At 32.4% G+C, this 16,465-nt stretch overlaps 1 protein-coding gene across 4 annotated transcripts; it reads right to left on the bottom strand.

Annotated features, from left to right (window-relative positions):
* Positions 1 to 2,034: 2,034 nt before the first annotated feature.
* On the bottom strand, positions 2,035 to 11,419 carry LOC118046334 (zinc finger protein BRUTUS). 4 transcript variants are annotated; one of them, XM_035055178.2, is made up of 14 exons: positions 10,991 to 11,419; positions 10,338 to 10,547; positions 9,073 to 9,267; positions 8,618 to 8,985; positions 7,902 to 8,130; positions 7,406 to 7,574; positions 6,082 to 7,308; positions 5,775 to 5,943; positions 5,393 to 5,614; positions 5,177 to 5,314; positions 3,807 to 4,041; positions 3,633 to 3,692; positions 2,706 to 2,777; positions 2,035 to 2,250 (listed from the first exon to the last, which is right to left on the bottom strand). In XM_035055178.2, exons 1-14 carry the CDS (start codon positions 11,279 to 11,281, stop codon positions 2,110 to 2,112), a joined length of 3,726 nt encoding a protein of 1,241 aa, XP_034911069.1. In that variant the 5' UTR covers positions 11,282 to 11,419; the 3' UTR covers positions 2,035 to 2,109. The 4 variants fall into 4 exon arrangements, with proteins under 4 accessions (XP_034911069.1, XP_073259708.1, XP_034911072.1 ...); XM_073403607.1 differs by having other exon boundaries at positions 6,082 to 7,299; XM_035055181.2 differs by lacking the exon at positions 10,991 to 11,419 and having other exon boundaries at positions 9,073 to 9,196; positions 10,338 to 10,476.
* Positions 11,420 to 16,465: the final 5,046 nt, after the last annotated feature.

The following is a 16,465-nucleotide window of genomic DNA, read 5'->3' as shown; positions in this document are numbered from 1 at the left end:
TAAACTACATGGATTAAATTATAATTCACTCATCATTTTTTTTCTTATTTCTTACAACTTGCCTTATATTTTGTTCTTTAATTTGAGCAAATTCGTTATCACTCTGTTTTTTAATTATTTATTCAGTTTTGTCTTTCTTTTATTTTCTTTTTTCTATTTAAACTTGGTCAAATATGTTCACAAAAGAAAAAACTAAATGTATAGCTAACCATATATCAACAATCAATTAAATGACATGAAAATGAATAGAAACCCATATTCGCCAAATGATCCTTTGCCATGGCAGGACCATTATTTCTTATGTTCCATAAGAAGCCTCTTATGATTTGAGCAAACCTGCCCTGTCAAGCAAGATTTAAAGAGAAAGAAGCTTTGATCAAACAGAGATCTATATACATAAACAACATTTAAATGATCTTATCTATTTCTGCCAACTTTGGCTCTAGTGCCCTGTTTCTTCTACCTTCAGCTGCGCTTACCGATTAACTTGAAACATAAAACAAAAATATATTTAGCTAGCATGTTTTAAACAAAGAGGACTATTTAGGTTATAATCCCAAGTTTAATAAGTTAATTTTATTTTAATTAGATAAAAAAATATATTAAATGAAGCAATTTTTTTTTAAATGACCATGATAATTTTGGTAAAAACTTCTTAAAATAACAAAATTAGATAAAAGATGATAAAAGATAGGGAGAGGGGGGGTGTTGAGACAACCCATTATGTTAATATAATAGACATATAACTTGAATAATAAAAGATGAGCCAACACATGCCAACCTGATAAATCTATTATTCATATTATGATAAAATAACCCAATAAAAAAAATTAAAGAAAACCACAAAACTATTTAAAAAAAAATATATCAAACAATAAAATAAAAAAATAAAATAAGTAAAAAAAATAACAACTTCTTAAACTTATGACCCAAGATATTAAACCAAAAGCGCCACATATGAAAAATATACAAAACTCAGTCGCTGACAAATCAAATGTTTAAAGATAAAATTAAAAAAATAAGAATAAAAAAGGAAACAAAAAGTTGGAGAGCAACCACAAATTTTCAATTGAATGATAAAATTAAAAATATAATAATAACTTCTCAAAAGAACAAGAAAATTAAAAAAATAAAGATTAAATTGAAAAAAAAAATACCATATATTAGAATTAAAAGATAAAATTAAAAACCAATAAAAATTACATAAAAAAGTTAAGAAATAAAATAGAAATAAAAAAAATAAGTATTAAAGTAGAAAAATAATACACAATAAATTAAGATTAAAAGATGAAATTAAAAAAAAATCTAAACTTTACAAAAAAAATTAAAATAAAAAAAATTTAAAAAATAAAGATTAAATTTGATGAAAAAATAAATTAAAAGTTATTTTAAAAACTAAAAGGATTGGATGCGAAAACCAAAGTAGAGAGAAAAGAAAGACAAAAAAAAGCCACAAGCACCAAATCGAGAATGTTTGTTGCTGGCACACGTCGGTTGGAGACGGAGAGGCAGCCAAGAAGATCCAAACACCGTCCAAGATGATACCAGGTGCGTCACCCAAACACAACCGACAGCATTCACATTCAATGCATGCATTCATTATTCTTTTAATAATATTTATTATATAGAAAAGTATAAATTTGCCCCTCAGCCCACTAAAAATAACAAAAATACATGGTAAAATAACAAAAATAACCCTAACCAAAGAGTTCTTACTTCAAGGAAAATCCAATAAATTCGCCATGCATTTAAAAATGAAAAAAGCAAAAATACCCTATACATCATTTTGGCTCCAAAGGTAATTTTGTATTTTTACTATTTAAAGATGTATATAAAAAAAAACACCCTATTACCCCTATCAGTCAGGCCAAATGTTTTTATCATGAGAGGCAAAACCGTAACTTCACTTTTACAATCCATAGCACCACCGAGTCTAGATCTATAGTGATTGGCCATGTTGATTTCACCGTTCCCTTTTAGTTTATTTTGTTGGCAAATTTCTCTATTTTGTCACGTTATTTGGCAAGGGGAATTAAAAAAAATTGATTCATTAGCCATAAACGTATATACAGACTTGAGCCTAAACCTCTTTGTTTAAGAAATAAGCTGTCAGGGAGGAGTGGTGCAGTTGGGATGGGTCACCTCATTCTTGATTACCCGGGTGTTATAAGACCCACATAATCCACACTTATGATATAACCAGTGGAATTGTGCAGACCCCTTTTGATCACAATCATTGCACAGTATATCCTGCATTAAAATATGAACATCAGAGGTCTCAACGTGGAGTATAATCAAGAAGATAAACAACCACTTCTGAATTAGACTAGTCATAATTAAACAACGATGGCTAGATTTTAATTTGTCCAAGTAATGCAGCACAAGTTGAATACTTTCAGTCAGTTTTAATCTCAGTAAAAGCCGCAATCCCCTCGGGAATTAAGAAAAACCCATTTCTTCTTTCATGTAAATGGAAAAAAGAAATTTCACCGGAGAACTTGCACGCTTGTGAGAAATCTGGCAGAGGAAAATGCGAAGAGATTTCAAGTTTGTGTGGATAGGGTATGCACACAATTCTGGGAACCCATACAAATCTGAAGCGAATTCGTTAATATTGCAATGAAGTTTGTTAACCAATGCTGCGTTATGATGACTTTCACTAGAATGCAAAGTACCGGAGAGATCAATTGTAGAGGCAGGTGTACCTGACAGCGATCCCTGTATTCCTCTGGCAGCTCCTCGGCAGCCAACAACGCATCAAGCATGCCGAAATAAACCTGGGTGGGTTTGCAATAATTGTTATAATAACATAACGATGCTTCACGCATTTCATAGCTAAGTAAACAGAAAGACTATGATGACAAAATTGTGTGCCTATCATTATATTAATGATTCGGTAGAATTTAACAAATAATGCTGATGGGATGTATCCTGTGCAGGATGGAGAGGATAGACTTTATAGTTCTATTGCGCTTGGATGAAATCCATCAAAACAATTATGATACCTGTACCGCAAGAAAGTTCATATAAACTAGTCAACTGTGTATTAGATCTTTCTTGTTGCCCAAGGGAATGAAGTTCACGTTTCAATGGGTATTATCGAATGTGCAAAAGATCCTCGATTACCTTGAGATTTTATTGTTTAGAAGGGAATTTATCCTAACTGCGAATTTCTGTTCTAACAGGGAAGAAGGTTTCCTTAAGGATAGGAAGAAGCTGTCCAACGCTTTCCTTCATTCAGCAAGGGCACAAGGAAACCACTAGTGGCAGTCATTCCAGTGATCCACATAAAGCCATTGGAAAAGTTAAATCAAACTGAAAACTGAAAATTCTAGTCTTCTTGGTATCAAAGGAATAAACCACCAATAAGCATCCTAGAAAAGCTAGATAAATTCTGTAAAATATATAATTACGGGTAGGGGAAATCCAATTCTCCACAAGTAACAATACTTGTTTGTTTATCCCCAATTTCTAAACCTTCCTCTCTAGGTAAAAGGCATTCTAGTTCAACTGATCATCAATTTCACTGTCATCTCCTCAAGTGGCCCTGGTGAGATAGAAACTATATTACAATGAACAAGGTAATGCACATCTCTGACGACAACAACTATAACAAGAAATTGTACTCTTACCGCCATATCTCCCAAGGATTTGCAGCATATTGGACAAGTATAGTGACTGCAAGTATATGCCTACAGAACATGAGATGGAGGAGAAAAATAAGCCACCATTCTGAAATGCACGAATCAAGATAAATGAAGAAAAACAGAAGAAACATGGACTGAAAACAAGAGAGTATACAAAACCTGAAAGCATGAGGAATGCATATAATGGCCACAAGGTAAAGCTCTGACTGTTGAACTTGATGTGAATAAAAAATCGCAGCAAATGGGGCAGTTAGTTTCTAAACCTTTCTCCAGGCACTTGTGGTTCACTAACTTGATCCCCAAACAACAGTTGCAAGTCATGCAATGAAAGAAATCAATACCAAGACCCTTCCCAACACGGCATAAATTGCAAAATGGGCAATGATATACACTCCTGAAGTCGGAAATACATTCATGACAAAAGTAAAATGATTAACAAAACCATAATAGAAACAAAAGCTAACATAGAAATGTTCAATAATAAGATGATTGTCATTCAAAAGCAAACGAACCAGCTCAATTTTAGTTTTCAAGAAATTCTACAGAGAAAGGAGTTGCTTATATCAACTTGAAATGCCATTGTAAATTCAAGACTTTCAGAGGGAATAGAGCCTACTTTTGAGCAATGCAAATATGTTCTGTCCATCAATATTTGATATCACACAGTTTCCCCATATGTATTTCTTAATTTAGTGAACACGACAAGTCGTGAGGAATGAGCTTCATGATTACATTGAAATCAAATAGCAAGTTCTTTTTTTTTTCTAATTTTTCCAGTTAGACTAGGCAATACCAGTTCTCTGTCCCTGGACTTCTTGAAATGTCATTTCAATTCCTTCAAGGAATGGTACACCGATCCTCCCTAATCTGACTTCTTATCACAGTATGATTATTAATTTCTTATTCAATTTGGCCTGTCAGGAGAAATGGATGGCTTTAGCATGTGATGCCCAGCAAGTAAATCATGTCATCGCCAACACTGATGCACAAAGTGCAAAATTTATGGTTTGTGGCACCTGATTGATGCCAATGTCAGTTAGAAGCAGAAAACTACAAGTTTCAACACATAGGCTGCTGAAGTTAACTACCCATCATAATAATTCAGTATTCAAATGATTAATTAGGATAGACAAAGATAATGCAAATTTGAAGCTATACAAACATTTAGAGTGACCTATATCTATTTAAGTGGCAAGTGGCATTCTAGGAATTTAAGATGGCACTCTTTTTTGGACCATATATATATATATATATATATATTCAAGTAGATGTGAACTCCAGTTACAGCAGATGAATTTAATACGCCCAAGGTTCTTTAGTTTCTTTCCACATATCTAAGCAATAAATAACCATCACAAAAGAAATCAAGCTGTTTCTGGACCAGGGAAAAGGATCTCTATCTATTCATGTTATTTGATCATTCTCAAGCCAAAGCAACATTAAAATAATAAAACACGTTTTAAATGCTTTCTATTCATTGAATCTAATGAGTTTGACAATTGATTAATAGAAAAGTTAGAATTGCATACCTTTCATCATCAAAAAACTTGCATATGTTGCAATAATATTTCGCCATTGAAAGACCATTGCATGTTGGTGTTGCACAGACTTGCCCTACTGGTTGGACCTTCAGGCAGCGCATGCACATCATTTCCAATGTTGCTTTTCTACAGTGATTGAACAAAACATCATACATTCAGAATTCCCTTGAAACCTGAAATGCTAAGAATCATATCAAGCCTTACCTGTCCATCGTGTGATCACTAACTTTGTCATGGCAAAATCTGCAAGCAAACAGCTTACCACAGCAAGAAGCACGAAGTTTACAGTTTCTCTTGTAGTGTTCACACCCATATACTTGTTTTTCAGGGTCTCGAAATGTTGGGAAGCATCCCATTACATCAGCAGTAGTAGAATTTTCCCCTGCAGTTTCTTGAGGTGACTTTTGCTGAGCAGCTATCCAGCGGCTAGAACAAACCATTTACGTAACAGTAGAATTCATGATCAGGAAAGTAAGGCCTTCTTTAAGAAAGATCAAAAAAGAGCTAGCAACTAAATAAATCCAAGCATGTGCTAAGGTATCAGATTGGAGAAAAATAAAGAATATCATAATCACCAGAAAATAACCTTGTTAGAAGATTTTGAACAAGATATGATTTTCTCCTAGGATCAAGAGTTGAGTCCCTATAAACCTTTCTAATCTCAGATTCAAGCTCATTTTGATTCATGCGGAAGATATCTTTCCACCCAGGCTTAAACAGATCACTTTGGTCTAAACTTTCATGAAACTCTCTGCCTGTAATACAAAAAGCTGAAATTAGTGAAATACTCATCACTAGCCTGCAACCAATCATGCCTTTGCTAAAAACATTCAAATAAACATGACATTGCACAGTATTTCAAGCAAAACCAAAATCTCTTATGCATGAGATACCTTCTTCTTTATAAATTGTATCTCCTGATGGTTCAGTCTGCACAAGTGATGCTGAAGCTTCTTTCCAGCATTCATTAAGCCACTCATTAAACATTGTGTTTCTTGTTGCCTGTTTCCATGTGTCCATCATTTTATTTTGTTCATCTTGAGTCAGGGCAGAAGTAACCCAAGGCAACACAGATTGCAGTACTTCAGCCCCTGTGGTCCCAATTATGCGACCAACTAACCTGTCTTGCTCCTGAATTGAAAAATGCCTGTCAAACAATGGCCACAACTCAAGTTCTTCTCTATTAATATGTTGATCTAAAGAAACTCTTATAGATTTGCACATCCATTGAATCTTAGTGGCTAGCTCATTGTACTTTCCCATGTAATCATCAAGATGGCCAATAGAATGCTCCAGAGTACTTCCTGATGGGTCCTCCATCACTTGAAACTTTTGCAAATTTTCATGAAGGTGTGAAAGCTCAGAAAGGACAAATGAAATGTCTTCAAATAATTTTTCCTCCTGCTTATGGTCTAGTGTATAAGAATGGCTAACATTATGAAGTGCCTCTTTAGACTCTAATGCTGGAAAAACAATTTCATCCTCAGCATTGCTATGAGCTCTGTATAAGCCCCATAATAGACGGAATCTTCCAATGAACTGCTGAAGAAATGCCTCATCGCAATCACTGAGGTTTCCAGATTCGACATCAAGATACTCCAAGTCTTTGCTTATGGCTTTATGAAATTTAAAAATAGTATCTATCGGTCGTTCTGTATACCCCAAATCAGAAGAGACCATATCTGCTTCCCAGACAAAAAGACTGGAGTTAAGGGCTGGAGCAGAGGATTTGACAGATAAAGATCGCAAAGACTTGGTTGTGGAAAGAGAAGTCAATCCCAGATTTTTACTGTTTACTCCCAAACCTGGGACACAACAAGACCGATCAGAACAAGATGGTTCATGGGCATCTGGAGTCTCTATGGGGTTGCAGACATTGCTATTTTTGCAAAATCCTGAGATGTTTCTTTTTTGTGGCCTTTTGATACCTTCACTGATTGACACAGGACTATCCTTTGAACAAAACGCACACAAACGCGCACAGCATGATGGAACAAATTTTTCCTCAATATCAGCAGGACAGCAATGAATTACACTTGAAGACAAACACACACCTTGGCTACGACCCTTGCATGCCCAACCAGTAAAAAGAGTTACAAGAGCTGTGTCTACTGCTGGAGCTGAACCGAAGTAACTCATTAGAATTGTGTATGTAATAGTAATTTTTTAATAGAAAGTATTCATAATATGTGGCTACAAGAAGCATAATATAGGAACCTGCTGATTGCATATTTTTTAGGAAATTCCTGGCCTCGTGTTCTGTTAACAACCCCACCAGCCATGGCAAGACACGCTCAATCACTTTCAAAGGCATCATGCACAAGCTCTGGTATAAAAGTTCCTTCTGTTTTCTGAAGCTAAAGTGTTTACGGGCAAGTGGGAGAACCTAGACATGAAAGGAGCTTAGCATACAGAATTGAAGAATCAAAAGGGGATGTTTGGCGCTAAAGTTTTCTAGTCATGCAACACCACTGACTTGTCTTTAAAAGACCAGAGTGTCTAATACAATCTTTCTAAGACCCAGGTGATATATTTTATGTTTTAACTTCCTCAAGCACCTCCATACATTATCAATCCCTCCAACTCCCATGACTGGCTCCTTTTGACAGGACACAGTGATGCTAGTTCAGTATTACTGGAAAATTGATGCATGACTTGGTGAAAATGCCAAACATCCCTTGAAAGAAATATTGTCTAAACAAGGAAAGCTAACCTGAATTTCCTCATTGTGGAAGTGCCTTTGTATAGTTTCTATTATTTGATCAGCATGCGAGCATAGCTTTGCATAAAAATCAGCTACAGAGTTAGAGCTTGCACCTACACTTTGAATGCTTTCAATTAAACATCTGAACTCGTTAAATTGATTTTCTTCTTCTGCATGCTCTTTTGAGAATGAAAATTCTCCACCTACAGCAGGAAATATGACTTTGTCCTCAGCAATACTGTAATCAGAAAAGGAAAAATGTTTCAGACAGAGAGTTCAATCACAACTAAGATTTACCAAGACATTTTAAAAGTTCAAAATTGGCATGTTGAACATTTGAAAATACAGTATGGTGCCCAACAGATCCATGTCAAAACAGAATAATTGCATGCATGTTGTTCTGCTTCTGGGCCTTTTCCAGGAGTCTTTCAGATACACCATTATCATGTAACAGCATCCATGTGGCAGATGAAAATTTTATAAAAGCCTAGGCAAGCTTATGATGCATATTTCGAACTATGAAGATAAACATTATTCTAAGAATAATGATGCACTACAATATCTCCCAATTATGAGAGGAACAAATAATTCTAGATCATAAAATGGGTATGACAAAATTAAGAAGTTAAGAAAAGGCAAAAAGAAAAAGGTGGTCTACCCGTTACTGCTATTTTGGGCATTTCTGCCCAACAGCTGCAAAGTTAAACAATAGAAAGGAAAAATACCTGTGGAAGATGCAAACTTCAGAAATGAATTGCAGCCGCTCATCAAATGCTGATAAATTAGTAAAATTTCCAGAGCTTTGTATCCTCTTAGCCTCGTCAGCTATTTCATTTAACTCCCTCTTAATAGCATTATGCCAAAGAAGAATTTCATCTATTGGGTGTGTTTCCATGGTATCAGAATCCTCATTACTTGGCTCCAAATATTTCCTTTTCCCAGTCTTGGATTTCTTACAGGTACATTTTTCTTTATCCAGTTCCAAAATTAACATGCTAGTAGGAGAATCCTTCTGGCTTAAAACCTCATGATTATCTACATAACTTTCAACTGCATCTGTGCTCTTCTTCCCTTTCATCCAGGTGAAAATAACCTATTTTGAGAAAGCATTTTAATCAACCACACATTCTGTGCATAATATATCCAACTTGGGGGAAAATGATGGATGAAAAGTGCTTGCCTGTTGCAGAAGCTTTTCCTTTGGAATTATCATGCTTAGGCACTTGAGCATGTCTTGGTATTCAACTGGTGAAATAGAGGATGAAAGCCAAGGCAGAAACTCAGCCAACATGTTAACAGGAATGCTGCATATAAACTGCCAGATTAGAGATGCCTGCTCTTCGACTGAGAACTTCTCAATAAGCAAGGGAAAAACCTGACATATCAAAGAGTGAAATGACTAAAATAGATATTTGCAACATTCTTATGTCTGGAATAAATAATTGTTAAAACCTATGTATTGTGCTGTAACCGATCCAAAGGCGTTCTCTGCTCCAACGATCATTTCCTTCCTACTAAAAGGCCATCTGTTTTGCCTTTATGGCATTTCAATGACATGGTAAATTAAACTATCTGGAAGAGAAATGATCTCACCTTTCTTTGAAGAGATTTCATATTCACAACATGCTACCAGATTGGCAAGAATCATATATGATAATTCAGTTCCACTCATTGACGCACAAGGACCCACAAGAAAGACAAGTGGATACATTACTTTCTATACAAGATCAAACTGTCACACACTTCCCTTGGTCCTAATGCACCCAATACATTATATTATATTTTTTAAATTGTTACCTATATGAAACTTTCCTCCATGTAACTGTTACATCCATGCTCTGACACATTATATGGCAGCTGCATGCCTATTCTATTTCTCAAATGGTTTCGTTGTATTGTACCTGACTGTCACAAGGTACGCTGCCGCTCCCCCGCCCCCTCTCCCCTCCCCCTATACATCCTTTGCATGCACAGCCATCAGGCCAAGTCCATAACGACAAGAAATCGAAACCATACATGAAATGTGGACAAAGAGACTCCTAGCATCAAGTCAAATGTCTAGAATGTAAACTAGAGAAGAATATGGCAATTCAGGAGATTATCCAAAACAATAGATTAGCATCCTTTGATTTGAGATAGAGAAAATTTACAAAGGTTGAGTTCTGAACCTATAATTGACAGCATTTTTCAACTAAAGAGCTAGGGCTGAATTAACCTATATATATATAATCGAAATTTAGGTAATGGGTCCCTCAGCTGAAAAGAAAAAAAAAAGAAGCTCATAACAACATAAAAATGCTTCTCTAATGTATTAATTACAACATTATTTTTTCAACATGCAAGTTATATCTACTCATCAATTACATGCCATATCTCATAAATAAAGAGTAATCTCATTGAACTGTGTAGACGGAAAGTAAATAAACGGCAAAAACGAAACCTCACCTGCTGCTCTTCCTTGGCCATATGCTGACTAAGTGATGTCTGAAGGACTCCGGTACAGGATGCTAACTCACGTGGAAAACTTTCATCATTTTGAGTGTAAGAATTTAGAAGCTCAAATAATTGATCGAAAAGATTGCTTTCACCCTTGTGTTCTAATGAATACGAGTTTGCCACATTCTTCACACGATTATCAAGAGCTGGAAAGATGACCTGCAAAACAAAATCAATATCTTTTTCTTTATTTTTTTATATAACCATTTGTATATTATTATTATTATTATTATTATTATTATTATTATTATAACAACAACAACTACTACTACTACTATTACTACAGTACAAGTTTTCCAAAAAAATTGAAGTTATTATCCTTATAACAATTATTTATATATAAACACACACACACACGGTACTTTCTTTAAATCATAATTAATTACTATAACTACAAAAACATTAAACAGTTATTATTAAAAAAATCAAAGGATATATAAAAAAGCAAAAACGAAAAAGGCAAAAATTAAAATAATACTCTTACTCTGCTCTCTCTTTCTTATTTTAAAACATAAAATAATCCTCCAAACAGGAAACAAAATAACTGTAAACACAAACAAAACGAAACAAAAGTTGAAAAGAAAGATTCAGAAAAGGCAGACCTCATCTTCAGCATTAGAGTGATACTTATAAACCAAGCGGAGAAACCGGTAACGTTGAAAGAGCGGTTTAATCTCCACATCCTGATGACCGGTAGCAAAAGCCAGGGTTAATAGGTGAAGCGTGTCAAGCTCATTCCGAATCGCCTTATGAAAGTACAAAAATATCAAAATCGGCGATTTCGTGTCTTCTTCTTCGCTTTCTAAACCACCTTTCGAATCCACTCTCTTCGCCGATTTTGACAAAACTACTCCCTCTCCACACTGCTGTATTTTCGGTAACGACGTCGCCATTTTCGAAAATCACTCTCTCCACTCACATAAAAAAATATATATATTTTTTTTTTTAATCTTTGTTTGGCAGCTCGCTTTGCTTTGTTTTTTTTTCTGTGTGTCTGTTTTGTTCGTGGAGATATGTCTGATAAGGGAGCGTACTGATAAGGGAGGGAGGCTTATATAGTTGGATCGGTGCCACGTGGAAGACCAGGTGACACGGTGGATAGTGACGTAAGCAGGAGTTAGTATTTTTTAATGGTTACACGTGAGGGAAAGATATGGCACGTGAGGAAGGGTGAGATGCTACTCTTTACTGTAGACGGTCAAAATTTGAATGAAAAGTTAAAACGTACAGCTCGAGGAGTGGAGTACTGACTCCTGAGTTACTTCTGACCTGTTGAGGCGTATAAAATTAAACCACTCCAAAAGTTAAAACATATCACTTGCCCGCGGCTCATATCAAATATTTTTAATATAAAAAATTTAATAATGTATTTTCGTAAATAAATAATTAAAAATTAAAAATTTAATGTATAACATATTTTTTAAAAATATTAAGATAATAATATCTTGAATTAATTCAGGTTTATATATTAAACTCGTAAATCGAGTTATAAGACTGTAATAACTCTATAAAAAATAAATCAAAAAAAAATTAAAATTCAATTTTCAATCAATTTAATAGTAAAAGATATAATTAAAAAAAATTACTTAAAAAAAAAACTTAAAAGAATCCAAGTTAATTTACCAAACTTGTGGTCTAATGCATGCTCTCCATTTAGGTTTAATAACTTTTTTAAATAATTTTTTATTTAATTATACAACAAAAAAATAGATATTTGTAAAATTAAATACTAACCAAATATCAGGACATTCTTCCAAGATCACGATAATTCTATAGTATGTAAACTAGAACAGATCATAAAGATTATTTTAAAATCAATTAAATATTGGAAGATAAAATTAAAAAAATATATTAAAAAAATCAAGAAAAACTTAAAATTTAAAAAAAAATCAAAGAATATAAAAAGAGAAAAACAACCCAAAAATGTTAATAAATAAATTTGAAAAACATTTTTCAACAAAGAAAAGTTGGAGTGAGGATATTTTATACAAGACAAAGACATATTTTTCAGTAGATTTTTTAGCTGAAAAAATCATGTAAATCTAAATAAATTTATTTATGGGATTAAATAATCAAAAAAATCAATAAAAAATTCAATCCAAATCAAACAACTTCTTCTATCTACGTTGTTGAGCAAGGTAAAGATTAAAGAACATTCCAATAAAATTCTTTTTGTCAAATAGCATTGGTTGACACTATCATCAAGTTTTTTTCATTGTAAAAAATGTTATTAATAGATAAATGTTTCTTTCTTCCGCCTAAATCTGATAATTTTTTTTATCTCAAATAATAAACAAAAAATAAGAAAAATGAAGCTCTTAGCCAAGAGTGAGTTTTCAGAAATTATAGATATTAAAAATGCATTAATTGAAAAGTTGGAAGGCCGAAGTTAACTTTTGTATTAAATTTGGAAGATATATATCACTATATATAGTATCTGTGACATCCAAAAATAAACAGGAATTATTATAGTATTTGTTTGATTTGGAAGATATATCACTATATACGTAGTAATGGGGAGACGTTGAGGTTGGTGGCAATTAGGGGGGGCACACGGCATGCGTGTGTGGAGCGTGTCCTGTAGCGGTCGCCACTTGACCAGCCCGCGCTCTCACAAGCCTTCACCTCTTTTTATTTGTTAGGGCACCCGAATTTCTTTTCAGGTCGCTATTACTCACAAGTCATACCTCATTGCTAATTAAGGGTTTTTATGGACTAATTTGCCCTTCAAGACAAGTTTTTACCAAATAAATATTCATTTTATTTGTTAGGACACCAGAATTTCTTTTCAGGTCGCTATTACTCACAAGTCATACCTCATTGCTAATTAAGGGTTTTTATGGACTAATTTGCCCTTCAAGACAAGTTTTTACCAAATAAATATTCATAGTTAAGTGCATATATAATTAATGGCATGACGCAATGATCATGACTTTGAGATTTGAGTTTTGTATTTTTATTCTATTTCAATCGAATAATATATATTAAAATGCTTTGAAAATTCATAGGAAGATCAGTTTTCTGTTTGGTATTGTAGACTTTTCAAGCACACGAACTTCTTTTCTTTTTTTCTCTAAAAAGTTCTAAATCATAAAGTTAAGTATTTTCAGAATATTTCAATACTTATTAATTTTAACCAAACACTATTATTTGTTTTAAAAATATGTAAATATAATATAATAATCAATTATTTGGTCCCATAATATTAACAAAAACCTAAAAAATGTGGCTAAATCATTGGAAACCACACTCACAAAGAATTGTTTATTTGAACAAGGATTTGCTATTTTTTAGGTTTTTTTTTTTCAATTTCACTTTCTAACAATCCATTTTTTCTTTTTTTCAATTTGTTTTCACATTTTTTGATGAAATCAACATGTCTCTTGTTTTTGGGATCGACATTAAAATTCTTTCATTTTATATATAAAAAAATAATAATAATAAACTAAAAAAATTGGATAATTAATAGCAATTAAAACAAATCTAGAAGAGAAATAAAAAAATACATAGTTAAGATAACCTTTAAAAATAAAAATAAAATAGGGATGCAGTGCGGACAAGTAAGGATGATATTATTTTTTCCTTACGCATAACTAATCATTTATTTAAATCTCTGGAACTAGTACTATTTTCTAGAATCTATAGTTTCTTTTTAATCACTAGGTGGAGACTTCATTTATTGATGATATATATTTGGTGATGGCTTAACGTCCATCAATGTGTAACAATCTTAATTTCATTACTTAGATTACGGGTTTGTAAGGTTAGCTTGAATTGATTTAAGTTATTTTTATTCTTTTTTTAATTGAGTATTTTACTTCAATTTTATCATTCAACATTAAATTGAATTGGAGTCAAACTTTATAATTTATTTTGATTTTTTTTTTATCATGATCTTGTCGCGTACTTGGTAGGTTAATCTATCAGGTTGATTCAATATGTCTTAGTTTTAATATTTTCTTAAAACAATGTCTGTTTAATATGTCACCATGTTAATATTTTAAAAAATATATCATTTAATATACATTAAATTTTGAGTTTATGATTATTATTTTACTAAAAAATACATTAGTAATACCTATATTATTTTTTTTACCTTCAATTTTTTTTTTTATGAAACTTATAGCATAGCACTGGCTAATAATCCAGGAATAATCAAAGGCAAACAATCTCTAGATCTATTTAAATTGAGATAATATATCATAATGGTATTCAACGTAATTTAAATAAAAAAAGGCATCAGTATAATCAATATTGGAAATATTTGAAGTGCTAAATATATCTAATATTATCTATAATCTACTGTGGTCATAATAAAATCCAGAGTTTCAAAAAAAAAAGTTACAGTGGCTTTGAATTGCCAAAAATTGAGACTTGATTGGTAGAAACACATTGAAAAACCAATATGTTTTATTCACATTATAATTAAAATCTTCATATTTTAATATAAAGAGGTTTTACATGAGGATTAACCACATGTTTCCTATTCCTAGTCATTAATGTTGAAAGTCCTGCTTGGGCATATGTAATTTCCCGTCTCGGTATTTATACATCTAGAGAAACATTAAATTATAGATAAAAGATAATTTCTTTAGCCAAAAGGCTTTTCAATGCTATAAATATTAAATAGGAAATTAAGAAAATCCTAATGCTTCTAAACTTGGAAACAAAATAAAATATTATAGGATTAAGGCTGCTTAAAGTATCGGCCTAAAATCCTAAAAATCAAAGTCAAGTAAACCTTCTACAAAAAAAAAATAATCCAAATCTGCAACATATCTTGGCAGTGTGGTAACGGTTGTTTTTTAAATAGCTTTTCATGTCGAAATACATGCCAATGATGTTTTTTTATTTTTTAAAAATTATTTTTGATATCAGCACATCAAAACAATCCAAAAAGTATAAACAAACTCAATTTTATTAAAAAAAAATTAAATTTAAATAAAATATTATTTAGAATGCAATATCAAACGGTGTCTAAATCTCTAGTTAAGAATGCACATTTTTGTCTCCCCCGACCTTGCTTTTACGTCACAATGGGCATACGTGGAAAAGTGATACAGCCCACTGAAGGGATCAAAAGTGGGGCCCTATCTCAGTCACCAGCTCTGAAATACGATAGGCCATACCAACTGGGAAGATGCTTAGGGCTTCGAATTGGTTTTGGACAGATTAGTTCACAAGTGACAGGGTTTGATGTAGTTATGATTATTTTTTAAATAATATTTTTTTTTATTTTTAATATTAATACATTAAAATAATTTAAAAACACTAAAAATATATTAATTTAAAATTAATAAAAAAATAAAAAATAATTTAATTTTTTTAAAAAATACTCTTAAAACGTAGAAATAAACAAGGACTCGTGTACTGTTGTTTTTTTGGCATCTTTTATGCCTAAGGAGACTGATTAAACTTGGAAGTGGCATGAAATGGAAAGATAAGAAGAACACATGCTCCGTCTGCCGAAGTGCAGATACATAAAGCTGAGACTTTGACATTGATTTCCATGTTTCTGTATTAGCCTTTTAGTAGACAACAGGTAATTTTGCTGACTGGTTTTATGTTTTATGGTGAGAAAAATATAACCCCACACCTTTAGAATACAAGTCAAATAAACATCATACAGGCTCGATTAGTTTTCCATTAAAATAGAGGAGGTTCTTACATGTCGTGGAAAGCGAGATTTTAACCATTATTTCACAAGTTCTCGCCCCTCAAACCCAATTATATAACTGAACAACAAAAACAAGATTTAATATGAATTTTAAAATAAGATAAATATTAAAAAAAAAAAGACAAATGAGGTATGACAATAAAACTTACACTTGTTAAAGGCATGGAAATGCCATTAGCAGTCATTATAAAAATAAAACACGAAGGAGACACAAAAGAAAAAAATGAAGAATATGATGATATATGATGTGAAGCACTATAATCTAAGATCCATTTAGAATATTATATACTTGAAGAACCATAAAGAAACTGACATACAAAAAAAAGAAGCAACATAGTTTATGGCTGTAATGAGAGAAACTTTAAAAATTGTTTAGTCAGATTACTAGGATCAGTGAAAG

The sequence above is a fragment of the Populus alba genome, chromosome 12, assembly GCF_005239225.2.
Source record: "Populus alba chromosome 12, ASM523922v2, whole genome shotgun sequence".
In the NCBI taxonomy this organism is placed as follows: Eukaryota; Viridiplantae; Streptophyta; class Magnoliopsida; order Malpighiales; family Salicaceae; genus Populus; species Populus alba.
Note: the sequence above shows the minus strand (reverse complement) of the source record. Positions and strands in the feature narration are given on the sequence as shown.